The sequence below is a fragment of the Plutella xylostella genome, chromosome 24, assembly GCF_932276165.1.
Source record: "Plutella xylostella chromosome 24, ilPluXylo3.1, whole genome shotgun sequence".
NCBI classification, from domain to species: domain Eukaryota; kingdom Metazoa; phylum Arthropoda; class Insecta; order Lepidoptera; family Plutellidae; genus Plutella; species Plutella xylostella.
The window spans coordinates 2839482-2862657 of NC_064004.1; the positions used below are offsets into that span (position 1 = coordinate 2839482).

Sequence of the window (23176 nt, forward strand, 5' to 3'; positions counted from 1 at the left end):
TTCCTCAAACACATTTCAATGTAAACTGAAGACTTTGATTTGCTCCGTTAGTATATTCTAGAACCATTGCTGCTACTAGAATCTTTTAAAACAAATTTTCATTAATATTTAGGAGCTAGGAAACAAAAATGGCCCTTTGATTGAATTACTATGTTGGAAAAGTTAAGGATTGTTTTCTACATATTTTTAACTTTGCTTATACCGTTTTTGTTGCAAGAGTATATCTCAGCTATTCTGATAAACACACTTAGGAAAAACGGTGCATTGGGATCTTGTGGCAATCGTTAAACATGGAGATAGCGTTTCTATTTTTATTGGTTTTCCTTATTAATTTAGGATGTATTGCCTCGGAGTTAAGTCTAAGATTTGGTAAGTAAATGAATATTTATTTTGACGGTAGTTACAAAGAAGTCCCAAGTTGGGCGCCAAATTTTGTGTCGCGTCGCGTTATTTTATTTTAGATTTATTCGGTACATGAGGTTTTGTTTTTTTACATATTATTTACTATGTAGATTATAACAATAATGTTTGGTTATTCGATAAATCAAATATTTATCTCGTCTGAATTATCAATACACCGACTTACTAAGTATAATTATATCATCCACATAAACACATCATCGCAGTATTCATCACGGAGGTGCAAGAGCCGGAGTTGGCGCAGCAGATCGCCAGGGCCTTGAAGGTTTCGGAAAACATACGCCCAGAGCTTCGTCTTACCGACTTCATCGTATACCTGGACAGAGAGAATGAGGAGGAGAGCTACCGAAAATGTAAGTTGTGATCTGGTAAAAGGCTTGGGTTAGATCTAGTGTTTGTTTTAGACACAAACTGCAACTAATTTAACAGAACCATCCGAAATTCATAATAACCTGTCGGGAAAAGCGGTATGTATTATATAAGGATACCTCTGACTCCCGGAAAGTTATTCTTTGATCTATATTTTGTGTTCTTAAACCCTAGCAATCTGCAAGTTAAACAAAATCTTCGACAGTATGCTCAGCTGTCTCCAGCGACGTTTCAATGATCATAGACCTGAGCTGGTCTCCTTGGGAGTCAGCTACGCAGATCGCTGAACAGACGTCTATACCCTTAGTGCGGTCGCTGTTGGGAAACCAGCAACTTGTGTCCGCATTGGATGACTATCTTGAAGTAAGGAATGCTACTGATGCAGCTCTGCTGTTGCCTAGCGAGATTGGTAAGAGAAAATTTATTTTGCCGAATCTAGAATAGGATTTCTATTTTAAAAAGTCTAAACTTTAGTTAAAGACGCTGCGCCATGCCAGTAAGAAGTCAGTCATTCAAATCGATCCCTCTTTTCAACGATATATGCCTTTATTCAGCCTGAGAAGGGATGTATACTACTTCCACATTGCGCTTCTGTACAGCTCTAAAACTACAACCAACCTTTACAGATGTAGACAAAACCCTCTACCACCTACTTGGTTCGTCGAACGTGCGAGTTTGGGTGCATTCTGGGCTGACGAAAGATGCGGCCCGCGCGCTCAAGAGTATGAGACCAGGGCCAGGGTTCCATGCCATCATTGGGGATAATACTTTTGTTACTGATACATATCGACGGGTGAGGGAAACGTTATCCTATAGTTTTAATATAATTATTAACTACTTAGTTACTTACTTTTTACCGTCTGGTGTCCAAAACTCTTCTATCTAGTGACATGAATTTACATTAACTGTATAGTCTACTCCTACCCCGTGAGCATAAAGGGACGATTACGTTCCTAGAGTAAATCTGAGTAATAACTCTCAATTTATAAATAAACATAGGTATAACAACTATAGGTTTGTTACTGATAATGTCGGAAGCAGATTAGCTGTGCGACACCTTAGGTATCTAATTTTAAGTACTTAGGTAAAAGGTGATTTCTTCAGACAGAACAGTCAGCTAACAGCATTTTCCCGTAACAGGCAGTAAAAGAGAAGCTAGTCCGTCGCGACTACCGATGGAATCTTGTCTTGACTGACTACTCTGCTGCAAATCTGGACATATCTATGACGGTCCCCACGATGATCCTGAGTGCTGATCCAACGGAATGTTGCAAGCTGCTGGGTCAAGCTGAAGACTGTTCTTGTCCAGCTGATATTCAGGTTTGTTTAGTAACTAACAAAAATCAATAAGGTGCCATGATAATTATTAATTGTTGCTAGTTAGCAAGGTGAAACAAGATTCTGAAAAAAAAGTTCAATAAAAAAGTTAATTAACCATAACGATGTTCCTTTCAGAGAAAGCAGCACATCCTAAATGCATTAATAGCTTACATATCGGAGGTCTACTTCAAGTTAGATAACTCGATCCCTACGGTATCTGTGTCAGCAGATTGCGAGAACCTCCGTATGTCTGCTGACATGAATGTCACTAGGGACCGACTGTACCGACAGTTTGCGGAAGATGCTGCTTTGAGCAACGATACTATATTCTATTGGGATGAGGATAAGTAAGTAATTTTCAAGTTAGGTAAATAGGTAAATTTAATAAAATAGGTAATTATGCCACGCAGTTTCACAAGGGTTACTCTATACTGCCGAAAAACGATCGAACGAGTGCTGTCGTGCAATCGGCACGTTTAATACAACGAGATAGAGTCGTGGCTCGCGCAGAAGCGCTCTGAAACTTTGTTTTACGTCATATAGAGTGACCCCCCTGACTCCGTCAAGGTTTGCTTTGAGAAGCTCCAATTCTGACTAGCCAATAAATTATATACTTAAATGCTATAGGTAAACATGTTTCCGATAGCTGCTCAGCCGTAGATTTTGCTGATTTCCATGATGTCTCGATTTTAAAACAATATCCTGGAAGACATTGAAAGTCTCATAACACTCTCAATTTTATCTCAGGATGGGACTCTTTCTTCGTACAAGATTCACCCTGTCTTCTTACGCACCAAGTGAGGGTCTCAACCACGTGGCGAGCTGGTCTGCAGACGAGGAGTTCAAACTGCTGCCAGGGGTCACACTACAGCCGTTACGAATGTTCTTTAGAATTGGAACCACTGCGGTAAGAGATTGTGTTTTGTTTTGTGGATCAATAGTTGGGTATTTCTATGAAGCCTTATTACTAGTTACGAAAATAAATAATTTCAGTGGCCCGTAGTAAACAAAACCTAACTTGATAATGTTTGTCGTAAGAACAATGACTTAGGCATACTTAAGGTAAGTATTGCTATAGGAATATTATTATAACCATAGATTTAAATATTATTAAAAGATTATTAACGTCTGTTTTTAATCTCAGATGAGTACTAAATTGACAGATTCTGAACGGTTCATCAACAGTTGTCATTTAATCGCGGGAAAATCGACTGTTGATTGATAGAGGATTCATGGGCGTACCCAGGTAGGGGCAGGGGGGGGCAGCTGCCCCCCCCTAGCCCTTTCGAACCTGAGTTTTTTTTTCGATCATATGTAAAAAATAAATAATATAATATCGCCTTATATGCCTAAAAGTGCTATAGAAAAATAAAAAAAAAACGACGTAATAAAAAAAACGAAACACTGAAGAGGAACAGGATCTCCCACCTTTTGCTTGGCTAGCTTGAGTAGTGTTTCACTAGAGCAAAAATGCTTGTAGAAGAATGAGTTACCCAGTATGGTATATACGTAGGTGGTCTGAAAAGTTTCCGACCTCAACGTGAAGATGGCAACACACATCAATTAAAGTCAGGGAATGTAACTGTGCATCTTTTGACAGCAACACTTCAAAGTTTCAGCCATTTTTGACGCGTGGTTTTTATTTTACAGTCGTTTGAGTGAGTCGATGTGAGCATTTCTGTGAAAATTGAAAAAATCGAGTATCGAGCTGTCTAAAAATATTGGTTTTTGAAAGGGAATACCCCTACGGAAATCAAAGATGAGTTAGATTCTGTGTACGGGGACTCTTCACCGTCATTTACCACTGTAAAATTTTGGGCAGCCGAATTTAAACATGGCCGTAAGAGCTTCGGAGATGATGAACGTTCGGGACGTCCAAAAACTGTAACTACTGACGATAACGTCGCTAAAGTTCTCCAAATGGTGTTGGACAACCGCCGAATTAAAGTGAGAGAGATAGCAGAGGCAATGAAAATGTCCAGGAAACGTGTTTATCACATATTAAATCAAGATTTAGGCATGAGAAGGCTGTCCGCGCGTTGGCTGCCGCGTTTGCTAACTTCAGACTAACGACTTGTTCGAATGAACATTTCCAATGCTCTGTTGGCAAAGTTTAGGCGCACTAAATCCGTGTTTTGGCGCCGCCTAATTACTGTTTTACAGGCTATATAGAAGAATAAAAATAAATTTTAAGAAAAAAAATCTTGTATCTATGTTAGGTCGGAAACTTTTCAGACCACCCACGTATAGGGATCTTGACCGATAACCGATAATGACCGAGAGGTGTGGAATACCTCTCGATCCATAGTACCTCATAACATGTTGCCCCCTTGCTGCTACGTCACTGTAATGTGCTAGCGACTGTTTGGCGAAGGGGGGCCATTTACTGTGTCTACGTGTCACTCCCTGTCGTTATTCCGTGTGTGAAATATATAGGTCAGATAGGAGCCATATAGTCCTTCCATAGTCCCAGTTACCCAGTCCATTTAGCACCCCATACCATAACTTGTCAAGTCCCTACATAATAATTCGGCTCCATGAACGCCTTCCACGTGTCTGGGACCCTGGGTGCTGGTTCATGGTACAAGAAGTACAATTATTATGATAAAATACTACCTAATCCAATTTTGTGCATGTGTACATTTTGAACCTGAACTGTACATTTGTGCGTAGCTGTTTTTTGTCAACTAAATATTATCATAGAATCATTGTGTTTTGCAAACAAGACTATGCTTACAACAAAGATAAGAATGTAATGTAGCATAGAATATGTAGAGAAAATTAGCTAAAACTGCAAAATAACATTAATTTCTTAACTCACCCGGTGTCAGGATCAATGTATGTACGCCGCCATTTTCGTCGCCTGTCACAGGCAAACTGACTTCAAATATCAACCAAAATTTTTTTAGGCATTAACAACAATATGCACAAACGATGCGTTTTGGTTCGAAGCGGCGAAATAAGTATAACGCCTTAAAAAAATTAAAGTACTAAATTGAGCGCACAGTCGTATCACTCAGGTTCGAAAGGGCTAGCAGACAAAATAAACGTACATTTTCCTGCTAAGTGGGAATTAAAAACGTGTTACCTACTCTGCGCAAAATTAAACACGTATGAGATGAGCTGCCCCTCCCTAGCTGAAATCCTGGGTACGCCCTTGAGAGGATTTAGCATCTGAGATAAAAAAAACAGACTGAGGGCGGATTCGACCAACGTCGAGTAACTTTTTACTCACGAGTAAAGTACCAGTTACTCGCGAGTAAGCAGATTTTGCATTCTACCAAACCTGAAACCAAGATAACTAGCTTATCCCAAGAATAAAATGTTATACCGCCAAAATTGACCGTGTAACGAGCTTATCCGAGAGTAATTTTGTAATGGCGGCAGCACATCAGCTGATTAGAAAACCGTCATAATGACATATAAACACATCTGTCAAAACATAAACAAAAGTACGTTAAAAGGCAAAGTCTCAGAATAACAACAGCGAATAAAATATTAAAACATAAACAATTTCATACTTTTATAATCCATTCAAACTAAGTTGGCATGTCATTTCTATTGCATGCTTTGAAACGCAGCTATTTTTATTTTAGTTGCATTACAGTTTCGTTCCTCGTTCATTCAATTTAATCATGTTATAACTTGGTAGAATGCAAATGTACTTATCCTAGATATTTACTCGCGTATAATTTTAATACCGGTATAGTTATTCTCGTGTAACGTGATGTTTGGACGAATTCACCCTTAAGGTACCTGAAGCAGTAAAGAGGGCATGGTCAATTAATCATCTACGAATCGACAGATTCTGACAACATTAAACCCAGTTACATATAAGTATCATTTGCAGGCGGTGCCCTGGACATTACCGAAACTGGACCCTGATACAGGACAACCGATGTTTACAGAAGAGGGTCAGCCAATGTATGAAGGATACTGCATCGATCTCATTCAAAAGATTTCAGAAGTAAGGTTTTTACTGTCTACCTACTTTGTACAAAAGATTTTTAGCGCCTGATTCACAATCTCTGGATAATGGCTACCTGTAGGATGAAAGACATGCTGTCACTCTCTGTAATTAGGTTTTAGACAGTGACAGCATGTCATTGTATTTTATCCCACAGGTGGGCATTATCCGGATATTGTAAAACAAGCCTGTTGAGTCCTTGCTAAAAAAAGGAGGTAGACAAATAAATATTGTCTCCGCTAATTCTGCGATGCCGCGACCAGTTTAGAATGCGAGCGGAAAACCTTTGCACGTGGCGCGCGGAACTCCTAGATCCCCTGATCTAAACTGCTGAAGAACGTTTCTTCCTTCATAATGTGTGTACTGTGAAGCTAACTAGCTATTTAAACGAAGTGTATGTCTTTAACTTTTCTAAAATAAACTCTTGTTTTTCAGGTGATGGAATTTGATTATGAGATTGTCACGCCTCAAACTGGGACTTTTGGTCGTAAACTTCCCAACGGATCATGGGACGGTGTTGTAGGGGATCTAATGAGAGGAGTATGATTTTGAATCCGATAAATTAATACCTCTTCTAGAATCGGGTGTGGTGGTGGCATGTTGTTCCAAAACTAAGACGGTTTGCTTAAAACTGCCCTTGTATACAGCAATATGATCATATCCTCGGATCATTATGGCGTAGTTTTTGTTTTTTTTAAAGTCTGTTGTCAAAATTTTCAGGAAACAGAGTTCGCTGTCTCTGCTCTCACAATGACAGCAGAACGGGAAGAAGTCATTGATTTCGTAGCCCCTTATTTTGAACAAACTGGAATCCTAATTGGTAAGTAGGTAGTTATAACACCGAGGTAAATTTTGTTCTAAGCTATGATCGGATAGTAGGGGAGACCGGGGACAAAAGTAACAGCGGGTCGAAAGTAACAAAGACTCTGTAGACTTCCCCAATAGCCGAAACGTCGCTCGCGACCGCTGGTTGACAGCTTGCACTGCCCCCCGCGCATGCTATCATTTTCCGCGCCCGAGCCTTGGTGCAATATTGTGTTAGTGAGCATTTCGTGATTTTACACACCAAAAGTAAGTTTTTTGGTGTTTATTCATTTAGTGTATACGTAGAATTAAGATGCCAAGAATCATATGACTATTTGCTCATTGATTCATTATAAGATTGTCTGTAGCATGTTATAAATTGTTTTCGAATAACACGTGCTGTTTTAAAGTTATGTCGCCTGATATTTCAAAAATGGGGATGGGTACAAAAGTAACAGCTCGCGGCAGGACAATAGTAACACGTTACACTGGTAAGTTTGCCATGTCACATTGTAAATTTTTATTTTTTGTTGTTTTGATTAGATATTTGTGCCATAATATTGTTTATTATAGCACAAATAAAACAACTTCTTATCAGTTAGTCAGTTTAAATGATGGATCTCATTTAAAGTTTATCTTAAGAAGTTTTTTTTAGTTTTGTCAATAAGTTATAAGTTTTTTTTAGTTTTGATAGTTTTTTAATAAGTTTTCTTAGCTAAATAATTTGATTGATTTTTTTGTTCTATATTATGAATCGTATTTATAACATTGGGCAGAATTTATGGGTTGTTACTTCCGACCCATGCCTTGTTACTTTCGCCCTGCCCATGGGGTCGAAAGTAACGATTTCCCTTTTTTTTTGAGGCTTTAAAATTGCTAAAATTCGGGATGCATTAAATAAAGTAATAAAGGATATTTGTAGACTATAGACGAAAGTTTTATGTGACTATATTTATTTTATCGTAAATGTTATTAATAACGAGAAATCGGACAGAAACTACAAACTGTTACTTTTGTCCCCGGTCTCCCCTACCATCACCAGTGACATCATATTGCAAAGCGGGGTTAATAGCATCCACTCATTGAATGATCGTATCGTCAATCCTCTTTCGTCAATCGTAAGTTGATCATGATTAATCAACTCGTTGAGTTTTGAGGCAAGCGTCCACCTCTCGGTATCGTAGGTATCGGACCAAACGGATTTTCATAAATGTAGGTAGGTATAAAGACGCACTTGGTAAAATTTTATATTACAAGGAATACTGAATGCGATGCGTCCGTTGCGGATGATGATGAAAGGTGGACCATTACCTGAAGTACTAAACTACCCTCCACATCCTCAGTAATCAGGAAGCCGACTCGCAAAACGTCCCTCTTCAAGTTCATGACAGTTCTTCGGACGGAAGTCTGGCTCAGCATCGTGGCGGCTCTCATCCTGACTGGCTTCATGATCTGGCTGCTTGACAAGTACTCGCCGTATAGCGCCAGGAATAACCCCGAGGCCTACCCGTACCCTTGTCGGTGAGAACTAATGTTATGCCTTTATTAATTAATGTCCTACGTAAATCCATGTAGTAATGTGTGTTGCATACCGGTAGCAATTAAGGATATTTAAGTATCCCCTAAGTTACAGGCTCTGCCTAGTTTAGGGGTTACTACCCCATATATTTCTACTGTAGACTCTCTGCCATTGTACCTTTATACCTACTGTTTGTACATTAATTGTAACTGTGTTCTTTTTGGCAAATAAACTTATTATTATTATTATTATTTATGATTTCGTCAAATATTTTTTAAAATGTTTTTTTTATTGGTTTTTGTCCTCAATGTATAATGTTTAAAACTACTGTGGTATCCATATAATCATTTAATTAATCATGACATCATGATCAGACCGGAATTATCCACTAAGTACCTACTGTACGTAAGCATCGCCCAAGGAGAGCTATCCTCATCCAGATAGACACAATAGCAAAAGGCCCGGGTCACCTATTTACGCCGTTGGTCGCGTCCAGCGTCACGCCGTAGGCCGCGTGCACCACACACAAGCACTGTTTGACTTCTACTATTGTGAATAGGACGTCGACATTCGCGTATAGTTTATGATTGACCGCTGACGTTGTTCCTGGCGTCCAGACGATGATCGAAACGTTTACGCCAAAATCGGACGCCGCATATACAGGGTGTCCCAAAAGTCAACGTCATCCCTTAAAGGGCTGATAGGTCAGCTCATGAGAGGCCAAAATATCACAATATGACCCTAGTAAAAACTCGATAATTTTCGAGATATTGACACTTTTATAAATTTGCTGAAAATCGACACCTTGGATCAGTTTTTTGCGTGCCGCCGGTACAAAAATCCATATTGTTAGAATTTGTTTGGTGTTGCATCACCCTGTATAGCCCTGCTATTGATCGCAGTCAAAAAAAATATCGAGTAATGCTGTATGTTTAAAAAAAACACGGTTTTCAAAGTCATAAAAGGTAATCGTATTTTTTTATAAAGAACTTTGACTCTACATACTGTAAAAAAAATATACCACGCAAACCTGGCACCTTATTTGAAAAGATTACTCATTTAATGCAGTTTCCAAAATAGTATGAAACGTTGCTATTGTTTCAATTAACAAAAAAGTTATTGCTATTTTAGTACAAAACGACCTCGATGTAAAATTGTTTGAAGGAAATTTATCTGACTAAATTTATTAAGGGTAAGTCATGTTGGAATGAGTAACGTGACGTCCAAAGGAAAATGTTCGACTCCTCAGGTCAAGGGGCAGCCAAGCCACCCCCATGCATGCTCAGCAACCTTTAGCAGTTTAGGAGTTACGACTTTTTTTCCAATCTTTCTACGAAAATCGACCTCAGCGGACTAATTATGTTTTATTATTTTTTGGATAACTCCTTCAAAGCACCCTTTATCCCTGTGCCATCCTCTCAAGTTGCTCCTCTAACCAAAATATAGCATAAAATAGGAGACCCAGGCCACAATCCATAAGCTGCGTCGCTCGCCTGTCAAACGTCTGTTAGATCCATACAAGTTACGTCAGATTTGCCAAGCGACCAACGCTCCTTAAAATGTTCGGTGGTGGTAACCCCACACACAGTTCTACGGCCACTGCCACTTCAGCTTGCAGAACTTACAAGCCTTGTGTCTTCTATCTGTTAAATTGTCCATTTCAGAGAATTCACCCTAAAAGAGAGTTTCTGGTTTGCCCTGACCTCCTTCACCCCGCAAGGGGGCGGGGAGGCCCCCAAGGCACTGTCGGGGCGTACGTTAGTCGCTGCTTATTGGCTGTTCGTGGTTCTTATGTTGGCGACGTTCACGGCCAATTTGGCCGCCTTTTTGACTGTGGAAAGGATGCAGGTACTTATAATATTTATTTCTGTAATTTGTAACGGGTAGTTTGTTTGTATAAGCGGGTAGTTTAAAAGCTACTGGCTCATATCTATCGATTTATATAAGTAGATAGGTACTAAAAATAAAATAGGTTTATTGCGATATAGTGAAGTTTATCTTCGTTGAAAACGGTGATTTGTATCCCAGACACGATAGATAGGTACATTACTTATACCTATTTAAATGGTCAACACCAGAACACCCATCTAATCCTAAAGTTATATCTATCAGAAGCCGGGTTGACATAATTCAAGTTGAAATAACTTATATTTCATGGTAGGTAACTTTGTTGCAATTTCCCACAGACCCCGGTGTCGTCCCTGGAGCAGCTGGCCAGGCAGTCCCGCATCAACTACACGGTGGTGGAGGGGTCCACCATTCACGAGTACTTTATTAACATGAAGTTTGCTGAGGACACTCTTTACAGGTTTGCGAGTTTTCAGGCAAAGTTGAGACACATACCTAGTTGGTTTAAAAAACCAAAAACTTATATTTATATTTGAATAATATAGTTATTGTGAGGTTGGAGTCCTATTCTCTCATAACATAAATGAATTTCCTCCCCATCTATCGAGGCAATCTCTTATGATTTAGGTCGGTGAAGAGGGAGAACATTGCTATATAGTGGTTGGTAGATACAATGTTAGTAGTTGTGACGAAACGTAAAACGTTAAAAACGTAACTAGTTCGTGACATTATGTAAGGTAAAAAATACGACGAAAAAAAAACAAATACGGGTCGTAGTGGTAAAAAATTAAATAAAGAACAGAGAGACCAAGAGAAACTAACCTGTGTGCCCCATGTATGGGGTAACATGATTAATTAACCTATTGGTTATGTAGGTACCTAATTTACCCAGATTTACTTCACCAGTCTACCCTAGGATTGACTCCATTGTTTTCGTTCCAGGGTTTGGAAGGAGATAACCCTGAACGCCACGTCAGACCAGGCGCAGTACAGGGTGTGGGACTACCCAATCAGAGAGCAGTACGGACACATCCTATTGGCTATCAACGCTTCCGGTGAGGAATGTTATTCTGCATTCGTAACTACATATATGGTGCTAGGGTTGTACCTATCGCTATTTGAAGCAGCGGACGACGGTTATTATTATTATTATTATCATAGACGTCTCCTCATAGAGAATATCTAAGCAACTTAACAAAAACCATGTTAACTACAGAAGTATTTTTCACAGCACAAATTAATGAACATGATCTTACCAATGATAATGATAATATTTGAAGTATGAAAATGGCCGCTATTTTCAGGTCCGGTGCCCGATGCTAAGACTGGGTTTGAGCAAGTGAATGAGCACACTGACGCGGACTTCGCCTTCATACACGATTCTGCTGAAATTAAGTATGGTTTTAATAATATATACCTACTTATATGTGTAGGTACTTATACTAGACACACTTTTTAGGTTCCCTTGAAGGTGAGAAGAACCTTAAGAAAATCTATTGACAAACGCGATCGTAGCGGTTTACAGTCGTCGAAATATAATAGGCCCGTTTGGACAGCTACACAAATTTGCTATTTACTCTTGATTTACTTGATGAAATACATAAAAAGACACATACTTAATTTGGTTTATTTTTTTACGGCTGAAAGAAAAAAGAACTTTTGAAGCACCAAAAGTTACTAAGGGTGACTTGCATAACAAAGTTAAATAAAATTAAATAGTTTGTCTCTTGCTCTAACAGTATAATGTCAGAGCAAGAGGTCATAAATTTAATTCGTTGTGCAAGACGCCCTTATTGTTTAGATTTTTTATGATTTAGATTTGACACCAGCTGTCATCCCATACATTTTCGAGCTGTCCAAACGGGTCTATTATACATTATTTCGACGACTGTAGGCAGGCGCATTAACGAAGCGTCCGTAGTCGAGTTAGCTTCAGTGATCGTTCACTCGACTACGGACGCTTCGCTAATGCGCCTGCCTACAGTCGTCGAAATAATATCGCGTAGACCTCAGTACGAACTGAGGTCAGCCTTTGGATGGGTGACCAATTTAAAGTGGTTCTTTTCTGGACGCTTCCGTGCTTCAGACGGCACGTTAAGCCGTGGGTCCCGGTTGCTGCTTTAGCAGTAGTCGTTAAGGCTAGTCAGAGGTCTTCAGGCAGCTTTAAAACATCTGACAGTTGGGTTGCCCACTTACCCGACAACTCTCTCAGCACAAGCTTACTTGCGTTGGGGTCCACCAAACCGCACTAGGCCAACGTGGTGGACTAGGCTTAAAAAAACCTTCCTTCATTGGAAGGAGACCCGTGCCCCAGCAGAGGGTCGTAGTGATGATGATGTAATCTCGTTCCCTCATCCCTAATCCCTCCAGATACGAGGTGACCCGCAACTGCAACCTGACGGAGGTGGGCGAGGTGTTCGCGGAGCAGCCCTACGCCATCGCCGTGCAGCAGGGCTCCCGCCTGCAGGTAGTCGACGTTTAAACGATTACCTTTAAACTAAGCAGAGCTTTTTAAGCGCTTGACTGTCATGGAACGTGTGCCTTAATACTCGTGTCGACACGAATAATTATTTATGCGTGTCGACGACTAGGCGATATAACTCCATACTCCGAGTGAAACGGTGCGCCGGACAGTCAAGCGGTTAAAAACTGCACGATAGCTCGCGTTGAAATAAACGTTGCAAGCTCGTTGTTTTATCGGTTATTGATTTGATTTGTAGTTGTCAACGCCATCTACCATTTATTTCAGTAACTATGTAAGCGATGTATTACCTAACTACCTTGTATTTTATCAACATACATCAATACATATACAATTGAAGCCGTTATTTCCATCTTGCAGGAGGACCTGAGCCGCGCGCTGCTCGACCTGCAGAAGGAGCGCTTCCTCGAGCAGCTCGCTTCTAAGTAAGATATAACATCATCATCATCATCAGCCAATAATCATGCACTGCTGTACATAGGCGTGAAGGCGTCTCCCAAGGAGCGTAACTAGGCCGTCCTCATCCAGCCACTACCGGCGACCCACCTAAGGTCGTCGGTCCAGCGAGCGAGGGCGTCCCACGCTGCGTTTGCCTGTTCGTGGTTTCTACTCGAGAACTCGTCTTCTCCAACAGCCATACCTATTCGCGTTATTTTCATTAAAGTTACTGGGCTTTTTTTAAAAGTTTTTTTATGATAAGTAAATTATTAAACTCAATTAAAATGTGTTTTTAGATACTGGAACGAGACGGCCAAGCAAGCTTGTCCAGATGCTGATGAGTCTGAAGGAATCACTTTGGAGAGTTTAGGTAAGTAGACTATCATAAATAGTTATACTTACTGGTATTTTTTTAACATAGGTACCTCTACTTACCTACCTAGTTACCCAGGTTTATACAAGTGTATATCCAGCATTATGCGGTATTTTAGAGCCGAGTACCGTAGAACCATATAGAGTAGTACTTCGTTAAATAAGTTAAATATATACTTTCATATTTTTTTACAGGTGGTGTTTTCATAGCCACACTATTCGGACTTGGCTTAGCAATGCTAACATTAGCTTGGGAAGTGTTCTACTACAAGCGAAAGGAGAAAAACAAAATTAAATCCATCGATGCTACAGTTGAAAAACCTAAAGAGGCTTTCGCGCCATCTAAAAAGAGTTTACTGGAAACCAAGATGGCTGAAGGTGTTGCCAGATTACGGAAAAGGGATAAAAAGGGGAAGGGAAATCTCCCCAAAAATGTCACCATTGGGGATACATTTAGACCAGCCGCTGATAATGCCAATGTGTCTTATATCAAGGTTTACCCTAAAGATGGATTTAAACCTTAAAGTAGCATCACAATAATAAAATGGTAGAATAGTCTATGGTAGTTATTTCACAGACACGAAAAATAGTTTTTTTGATCACAGATGAATAAAAATGCAAAGTAATAACTAGAATTTTATTTACAAAACATTTTTATATCGTATAACATAGCGTTTTAATCCTAAGGATAACTTATTATAGTGAAATCAACTTATCTGGTCGGGTGACAGGACAGTAAATAAATGCATGCAATTACTTGATTAGCAATTAACCTATTTAATTGTTTGATTCCACTATACTGTAACTTAAACTATATTTCTACCAGAAGGTACGTTCAGTGGGATTTTCTACCAAAGTCGACGAGGAGTCCAGGATTTTTCGACCAAACTCCTCGTGGTAGAAATCTAGGTTCAGGTATTGTCCATTATTGACATCCAGGATGAGTTTTTGTACTATGGGTTTGTTTTTTTCTACGAAGCAAGCTGCGAGCTTCATTTCGAACTCCGCGTTTCTTAGACCGATGCAGTAAGACCTGTGGAATAAAGGAATAATATATTAAAATAATATTCTAAGGTCCTGTTTCACAATATTTGGTTAGTGGCTACCTGTGAGATAAAATCATGCTGTCACTCTCTGTTATTATTTTTTTGACAGTGACAGCATGTATTTTACCTCACACTAACCACACATTGTGAAACAGGACCTAAGATAAGTATTTGGGTTTGATTGCAACTGTAGGAGCATGTGAATGTGTAAATAAATAGACCATTGAATAAGGTATTCTGAAATTCTGATGATGATGAAGTGAGTCGATAAGAAACTAGCGTTACAGATTATGACTGATGATAATGATGATTACCTCGAGGCTCTCGCGAGTACGGACGTCATCGCCAGTATGAGTGTAGCCGCCTGCGCCATTCGCTCCAGTTCACTGGAAACAAAATATTTAAAATTTTAAATACCTAACAAAACATAGGTCATAAGACTGATAAGGCTCTAAGAGCACACCTAGATACGTGAACCCACCAACCCGCAGTGGACCAGCGTGGTGGGAAATGGTCCAAGCTTACGAAGGTAGTTTAGACCTAGCGGAAACACAAATGTTCCATTCGAGAGAGCCAGGTGCAGGTACAGGCAGCTGCATAAGTACCTATACACTTTTGTACCTTGTAAATCTGAAACTGCCTATAAAATCATTGTAGCATTGACGGTTTGTCAGTTTGACAAGGTACAGAAATGTATAGCTACTTATGCGGCTGACCGTACTTACACCCCTACAGATAAGACCTTAGAAACCTAGAAAGGCTCTAAGACTCACGTGTAAGCAGTCTGCGCTTCCTGCCCGTGCCGGGCCATGAGAGTCTCGCTGGCGTAGCTCATCCTCAGCACGCAGTACTCCAGCAGACGCCCTTATGGCACAGGTAACAAGACTCATATACATACCTATAGGTACCTCGTCTTCGTGACTGAGGTCACATTATAAGGAACAGCTGAAAACCAGAGCTGTGGCTTTATTGTCCACAGCACATGCTGAGCTGGCGCCTTTTTGACGCTCTGGACAGCAACCTTTATTTGTTTCGTTTATTTTGTGTCTGTATCTTGTTGTTTTCTGTACTTTTTGTTGTTGTCAGTGTATGAAATAAATGTTTCATTCTTTCTTACCCTCGTATGTCGCAAACCTACCTATAGGTACCTCGTCTTCGTGACTGAGGTGACCTTATAAGGGCCAGCTGAAAACCAGCGCTGTTACACAGCACATGCTGAGCCGGTGCCTTTTTGACGCTCTGGACAGCAACCTTCATTTGTTTCGTTTATTTTGTGCCTGTATCTTGTTGTTTTCTGTAATTTTCTTTGTTTCTGGCAGCGTGTCAAATAAATGTATCCTTCATTCTATTTTACTCATGTCCTATGTCGCTTCCTACACAATTTACCCCTTATTTCTCTGGTAACAAGACTCACGTGTAAGCAGTCTGCGCTTCCTGCCCGTGCCGGGCCATGAGGGTCTCGCTGGCGTAGCTCATCCTCAGCACGCAGTACTCCAGCAGACGCCCTTATGGCACAGGTAACAAGACTCATATATTACATATAGGTAAGTACCTATATACCTACCTCGTGTTCCTGGATCGTGACTGAGGTCAAGTAACAATCGCCAGCTGAAAACCAGCGCTGTGGCTTTATTGTCCACAGCATATGCTGAGCTGGTGCCTTTTGACGCTCTGGACAGCAACCTTAGTTTATTTTGTGTCTGTAACTAATAGCGTCAGCGTGTCTAATAATTATTTCGTTCTTTCTTTCTTACTCACATATGGCACAGGTTACAAGATATACCTACCTCGTGTTCATGGCTGAGGTCACCTTATAAGGGCCAGCTGAAAACCAGTGCTGTGGCTATATAGTCCACAGCACATGCTTAACTGGTGTCTTTTTGAAGCTCTGGACAGCAACCTTCATTTTTTTTGTTTATTTTGTGCCTGTATCTTGTTGTTTTCTGTCAAATAACTGTTTCCCTCATTCTTTCTTTCTTACTCATATATTATGTAGCTTCCTACACAATTCACCCCTTAAGTTACAGGGGCCACCTGAAAACCAGCGCTGTGGCTTTATTGTCCACAACATATGCTGAGCTGGTGTCTTTTTGGCGCTCTGGACAGCAACCTTCATTTGTTTCATTTTATTTTATTTATTTTATTTTATTTGGCACACACAACAGTATTAAAGACGTTTACAATATAACATAAAGTAAATTACATAAATTCTAGTCTAGTCTTAACACCAAAACAATGTGTACACAGCATGCTAGTGCAAAGAGCACAACCACTAATTACTTACAATAAATTAAATTTTAATAAATTAAATTTTAATACATAAAATTTAAAATTTTAATAATCACATACATTCAAACACATTAATAAATTAATTAAGATGGTCAATAAATTTAGATATTTTATTTTTAAAACTACCCAGTGAGTTTTGATATATGTCCGGCACTTCGCTTCTATTTTGAGCGTATATTTGATTAAACATTTGGCACACTCGCAAAATAAAGTTGTTCGCACTGACGTTAGTCCTACATACGGGTACGCTAAATGGGTGGGGATGTCTGGAGGTAAGCCTAGGGGCAAAAAAGTTTATTTCCGACAATAAACTGGTTGATATACCACCATTAATAATTTTGTGTAGAAGCACAAGGTCATGCAGCCTACGACGAGCATCCAACCGATGAATTTTAAAGTGTTTGCATCGGTCCTCGTAAGATTGCAGCTTCCATCGGAGACCGAATCGAGCAGACAGTATGCGCAAAAACCTTTTTTGCACGGACTCGATTGCATCGCTGTGGACATTGTAGATAGGGCACCAGACTGCTGATGCGTACTCAAGGCGACTCAGGACCAGTGATTTGTAGAGAAGGACAACGCTCTGATAGTTTTTGAAAGGCTTTGTGGCCCGCAATACAAACCCCAGTAGTTGGTTCGCTTTTGTTACAATTGACGCACAGTGTTGGTTGAAGCTTAACTTGTGGTCAAACGTAACTCCCAGATCCTTAGCAGTTGCTTTTCTTTGGAGCGTAGTACCATCCAGGTTGTAGTTAAATAGCACTTGGCTATGGTTTCTGGAAAAGGTTACCACGAAGCACTTTTGTATGCCTAACTGCATTTTGTTGATCTGGCACCATATCCACAAAGTGTCCAGGTCTTTCTGCAGCCTTGTGCAATCCTCATGTGATGAGACTCCTGTGTATATTTTTAGATCGTCTGCGTACAGTAGGCACGGGTTCCTAAGGAGACTTACCAAGTCGTTTATAAAAATAATAAAAAACAATGGCCCTGTCAGCGATCCCTGGGGAATTCCCGATGTAATAGTCACAGGCTGTGATAAGTGTCCCTTGAGCGTTACAATTTGGCTTCGGTTATTTATATAGGATTCAACCCAGCGCAGTACATTTCCATGTATCCCGTACATTTTTAGCTTCATACACAAGATTCGATGGTTGACCTTGTCAAATGCCTTTTTGAAATCTGTGTAGACCGAATCAACCTGGCGGCACTCATTAAAGGCTCTGCAGATATAGTTGGTATATTCTACCAAATTAGATACCGTTGATTTGCCTTTAACGAAGCCGTGCTGTTCCGGTACAAGGTAAGGCTTGACATGGGCATAGAGGTGGTCGAAGATAACGGACTCGAATATCTTGGCAAAGCAGGACAGGATGCTGATTGGTCTGTAGTTACCGCAAACATTAGCGTCACCTGACTTGTAGATAGGCACTATGTAAGCATGCTTCCATACATCTGGGTACACTCCAGTACGGGTTGAGTGGTTAAATATTATATATAAAGGAGCCAAGAGTGCTTTGCGACAATTTTTTATAAAACAAGGAGGGATCCCATCGGGACCAGCTCCCTTATTGATGTTAAGGTCCACAAGTTTTTTAGCAATCATCTCTTGTGAAATTGATATACTAGCAAGAGTATCATTGGCCTTACATATATCTTTGTAGTCACTAGGGAGTTCATCCGTGCCCGAGTCTGTCTCAAAAACCGATGCAAAGTATGTTGAAAAGAGATCACACACAGCCTGCCCACCCTGTGCATTTCTACCATCGAAACTCATAGATTCTGGTATAGATTGTGCAGATTTTTTAGATTTTATGTAGGTGAAGAAAGGTTTAGTTGAGTCCGATAGGGAGGCCTCAACACTATTTAGAAATGATTCATGACATTCTTCAATTAATTTTTTGGACCTAGTGCGTAGCAATTGAAATTCGTCATAATCGCGAGGGTTTTTGTATTTTTTAAACTTTTTATGTATTTTATTTTTTTCTTCTATGCAGTTTTTAAGGCATTCAGAGAACCATAAGGGGTATTTATGATCACCAATTGACTTCAAAGGGGTGTTGTTTTTAATGACTTTATTTAGGATCTCATAGAATACCTGCACATTAGTGTTGACGTCATCACTGCTTAAGAGATCCTCCCAGTTCAGAGAGACAAGTTCCTCCGTGCATTTAGTGTAGTCACATTTTTTAAAGTTTAGGACTTTTTTAGATTTAGGTTTAAGTGTTACTGGGCTATTTTTTAAGTTTCGTTTATTTTGTGCCTGTATCTTGTTGTTTTCTGTAATTTTCTTTGTTTCTGGCAGCGTATCAAATAAATGTTTCCCTCATTCTTTCTTTCTTACTCACATATGTCGCTTCCTACATAATTTACCCCTTATCCCTCTGGTAATAAGACTCACGTGTAAGCAGTCTGCGCTTCCTGCCCGTGCCGGGCCATGAGGGTCTCGCTGGCGTAGCTCATCCTCAGCACGCAGTACTCCAGCAGACGCCCTTATGGCACAGGTAACTAGACTCATATATTACATATAGGTACACTTGTCCAAAATTAAGTAAGTACCTATATACCTACCTCGTGTTCGTGACTGAGGTGACCTTATAAGGGTCAGTTGAAAACCAGCGCTTTTAAACAGCACATGCCGAGCCTTTTTGACGCACTGGACAGCAACCTTAATTTGTTTTGTTTATTTTGTGTATGTATCTTGTTATCAGCGGCAGCGTGGCAAATAAATGTACATACTTATCCTTTATTCTTTCTTTCTTACTCACGTACGTCACAATTTATCCCTTATTCCTCTGGTAACAAGACTCACGTGTAAGCAGTCTGCGCTTTCTGCCCGTGCCGGGCCATGAGGGTCTCGCTGGCGTAGCTCATCCTCAGCACGCAGTACTCCAGCAGACGCCCTTATGGCACAGGTAACAAGATATACCTACCTCGTGTTCATGACTGAGGTCAAGTTACAAGGGCCAGTTGAAAACCAGCGTTGTGGCTTTATTGTCCACAGGACATGCTGAGCTGGTGCCTTTCTGACGCTCTAGCTAGACAGCAACCTTCTTTTTTTTTGTTAATTTTGGGTATGTATCTTGTAGTTGTTTTGTATTTTTATTGTTGATTTAGTGTGTCAAATAAATGTTTCCTTCTTTCTTTCTTCCTTACCCTCACCCTCGTTTGTCGCAATTTAGCCCTTAACCCTCTGGTAACAAGACTCACGTGTAAGCAGTCTGCGCGTCCTGCCCGTGCCGGGCCATGAGGGTCTCGCTGGCGTAGCTCATCCTCAGCACGCAGTACTCCAGCAGCAGGCACGGGAGACAAGCCCTTGTGCCTTGTATAACAAGACTCAGGTGTGTCGCATATAATACCTAACTCAACACTGGTAGTTATTCTGAAGGCGGAAATTCTAATTTTAACGCTGTCAAACTATAAATTTTGCTAGCAAAAAATGACATTTACGGGAACACTCATAGAGTTGAATTTCAAGTAAAGAAATTAAGGTTTTGACAGCACTAAAATTAGAATTTCTGCCTTCAGAATCGACATCACTATGTAGCCAAAATGTCACGGGTCACAAGATTCATATAATATGATATACCTACCTCGTGTTCATGATTGAGGTCAAGTTGTAAGGGCCAGCTGAAAACCAGCGCTGTGGCTTTTTTTTTTTTTTTGTGGCTTTATTGTCCAGAGCACATGCCGAACTGGTGCCTTTTTGACGCTCAGGACAACAACCTTAATTTGTTTTTTTATTTTGTTTCTGTATTTTGTTGTTTTCTGTCAAATAACTGTTTCTCTCATTCTTTCTTTCTTTCTCTCTTACGTCGCTTCCTACACAATTTACCCCTTAACCCTCTAGTAATAAGACTCACGTGTAAGCAGTCTGCGCTTCCTGCCCGTGCCGGGCCATGAGGGTCTCGCTGGCGTAGCTCATCCTCAGCACGCAGTACTCCAGCAGACGCCCTTATGGCACAGGTAACAAGACTCGTTTATACAGGGTGTTTGCAAAAAAATAATAATTCCATAGTAAAAAGTCACGTGACCAACAAAGTTAATTTTTTTTTCGCGAATTTTCTAATTCTGATTTCAGTTTCGGGCTTAGATATAATATGCTGCACATGTAGGTTTCGGCTTAGTATACCAATTTTGCAACACCCTGTATACCTATACCTACCTCGTGTTCCTGGATCGTGACTGAGGTCAAGTTACAAGGACCAGCTGAAAACCAGCGCTGTGGCTATATAGTCCACAGCACATGCTGAGCTGATGCCTCTTTGACGCTCTATACTCTGGGCGGAACCTTAGTTCTGTCAAATAACTGTTTCCCTCATTCTTTCTTTCTTACTCACATATGTAGCTTCCTACTCAATTTACCCCTTATTTCTCTGGTAACAAGACTCACGTGTAAGCAGTCTGCGCGTCCTGCCCGTGCCGGGCCATGAGGGTCTCGCTGGCGTAGCTCATCCTCAGCACGCAGTACTCCAGCAGCTCGGCCGGCGCGCGCAGCGACGGGTGCAGATGTTCCGCTAGGAAGAGGGTCAGCTTGGGGTCGTCTTTCTCCTGTTTGGGGGGAAAAGGGGCGGGTTAAAGATTGGTGTATTTTTAAATGAATCTATAAGGGATTTTAGAAACCAAAATGGGAGGGTCATCATGATGGACTGTCGTACTTACTACATTTAAAATTTGTTTATCGGGGTAAATGTCAGTGGGCTATGGAAAAAGCTATGCGGGGGTTACTTCGATCTCGTAATTAGGTAATCAGATTACTTAGGTCACTGACATTGCTCCTAAAATCTGCAAGTTAATTCTCAGAGACCGGCCGGTCATTCGGCAGAATAATCCGTTGGGGTAAATGAGTTCTAAACAGCAAAACGTTACGAGTTTAGACAGGTAGTCGGTTTAGTCATAGTGGCTGGAATACGGAGTGTTTTGGCGATCTTAAGGAGAGACCTACGTCCAACAATGCCTACTTGACTGATGATGACCATACCTGATGACGGTCTTGCAGCACCTTCTTCAGGATGACTCCCGGATGCAGCAGCGGGTTTCTCATTTGTTTAACTTCAGTTGCTTTCAGGTGACCCGCGTAGTGAAGGCCGTTTAGAGCTGGTGAAGACATATTATTGTTATTGGAAGGTTGACTGTCAGTTTTTTTTCATCGTGTGAAAAGCAAAAGTTCATAAATAGGTAAGATGGTTTTATTGCTAAAATGTATATCAAAATTATTTCTGTACATGCCCGACGACGACTCACAAAATCATAAAATTTAGATCTTTACAATATTGTTATATTTTAAGGTATTGAGACATTCTTGTCTCAAGTTTTTCTAACCTACACACAGTATCACTTTGTCACAAACTAAACTCACCAATAAACATATTAACATTGTAGTCATTCTCATCCTTGGTCAAGGCTCGGAAGGCGCCCAGCCTGGCCCGGAACTGCTCATCCAGCTGCAGCCCCGGGATGCTCTCCAGCGCCAGCAGGGCTCGGGTGCCGTGGTAGGATGAGTAGTTTCTGGAGACAATGAGGAAATAGAGGTGTAAGAAGGCAGTTTCAAATAAGCAGCTAGGTATTGCTGGAACAATATTACTCCCTTGGTAAGAAGAGTAGTTTCTGGAGACAATAAGGAAATGGGGGTGTAAGAAGACAGTTTCAAATATGTAGTAAGGTTTGCTGGAACAAGATTGCTCCCGTGGTAGGATATATTACTCCCATGGTAAAAAGAGTAGTTTTTGGAGACAATAAGGAAATGGGGGTGTAAGAAGTGATAAGTTTCAAATATGCAGTCAGCTTTGCTGGAATAATATTACTCCCATGGTAAGCTGAGTATATAGTTTCTGGAGACAATAAGGAGATGGGGGTGTAAGGAGTGGTGTTAGAGGCAGTTTTAAATATGCAGCTAGGTATTGCTGGAACAACTACTGCCACCGTTTCGACGTGAATACATTTGACGAATTGAATCGAATTGAATCTAAAATTAAATTATACCACTGGAGAGCTAACATTCCAAAGAACAGATTTATATAGGTAAGAACAGTAAGGCATTTGTGGGGGTTAAGGGGGGGCTGCACGCAATTTTGAGATATTTTTTCTGAAAAACAAAAGAAAATATTTAATTACTGTATCTTTTGACTCGGATATGCTACAGTATTGATATTGGTATTAATCGAGAGCTGTCGTCAAAATCTATCGACTATATTAAAAAATACTAAAAAGTACCTCCAATTAAAAAAAGTCTAAAGTACTTATTGAAAAAAAAAAGATATTTTAGAGCTCTTTCAGCCATTTTAACGCTGCTATTGTAGCGC

At 40.3% G+C, this 23176-nt stretch overlaps 2 protein-coding genes across 3 annotated transcripts in view; one reads left to right on the forward strand and one right to left on the reverse strand.

Annotated features, from left to right (window-relative positions):
* Window positions 1-14168, forward strand: LOC105387457 (ionotropic receptor 25a). Its single transcript, XM_038110614.2, has 19 exons — window positions 1-369; window positions 627-773; window positions 995-1198; window positions 1416-1582; window positions 1930-2109; window positions 2245-2456; window positions 2857-3016; window positions 5960-6076; window positions 6512-6616; window positions 6797-6896; window positions 8224-8401; window positions 10064-10247; window positions 10586-10707; window positions 11190-11302; window positions 11552-11642; window positions 12618-12714; window positions 13090-13154; window positions 13464-13537; window positions 13735-14168. Exons 1-19 carry the CDS (start codon window positions 291-293, stop codon window positions 14061-14063), a joined length of 2724 nt encoding a protein of 907 aa, XP_037966542.2. The 5' UTR covers window positions 1-290; the 3' UTR covers window positions 14064-14168.
* LOC105387456 (complex I assembly factor ACAD9, mitochondrial) overlaps window positions 14163-23176 on the reverse strand; it is a 17210-nt gene continuing 8196 nt past the window's right edge. The window contains exons 5-9 of one of the 2 annotated variants that reach the window (XM_048629967.1): window positions 22234-22382; window positions 21856-21971; window positions 21268-21425; window positions 14900-14971; window positions 14163-14572 (exon numbers count right to left, since the gene is read on the reverse strand). In XM_048629967.1, the coding sequence (XP_048485924.1) occupies window positions 14359-14572; window positions 14900-14971; window positions 21268-21425; window positions 21856-21971; window positions 22234-22382 (709 nt within the window). In that variant the 3' untranslated portion in view covers window positions 14163-14358. Of the gene's footprint in view, window positions 14573-14899; window positions 14972-20711; window positions 20801-21267; window positions 21426-21855; window positions 21972-22233; window positions 22383-23176 lie in introns of those variants that run through there. The other variant, XM_048629966.1, reaches the window with a different exon arrangement.

Bases quoted from the DNA above. Each gene is read 5' to 3' on its own strand.
- LOC105387457 (XM_038110614.2), top strand. From the start codon at position 291: ATGGAGATAGCGTTTCTATTTTTATTGGTTTTCCTTATTAATTTAGGA. The intron at 3,017-5,959 runs GTAAGAGATTGT...TATCATTTGCAG, and splicing joins TTAGAATTGGAACCACTGCG to GCGGTGCCCTGGACATTACC. The intron at 6,897-8,223 runs GTAAGTAGGTAG...CCACATCCTCAG, and splicing joins ACAAACTGGAATCCTAATTG to TAATCAGGAAGCCGACTCGC.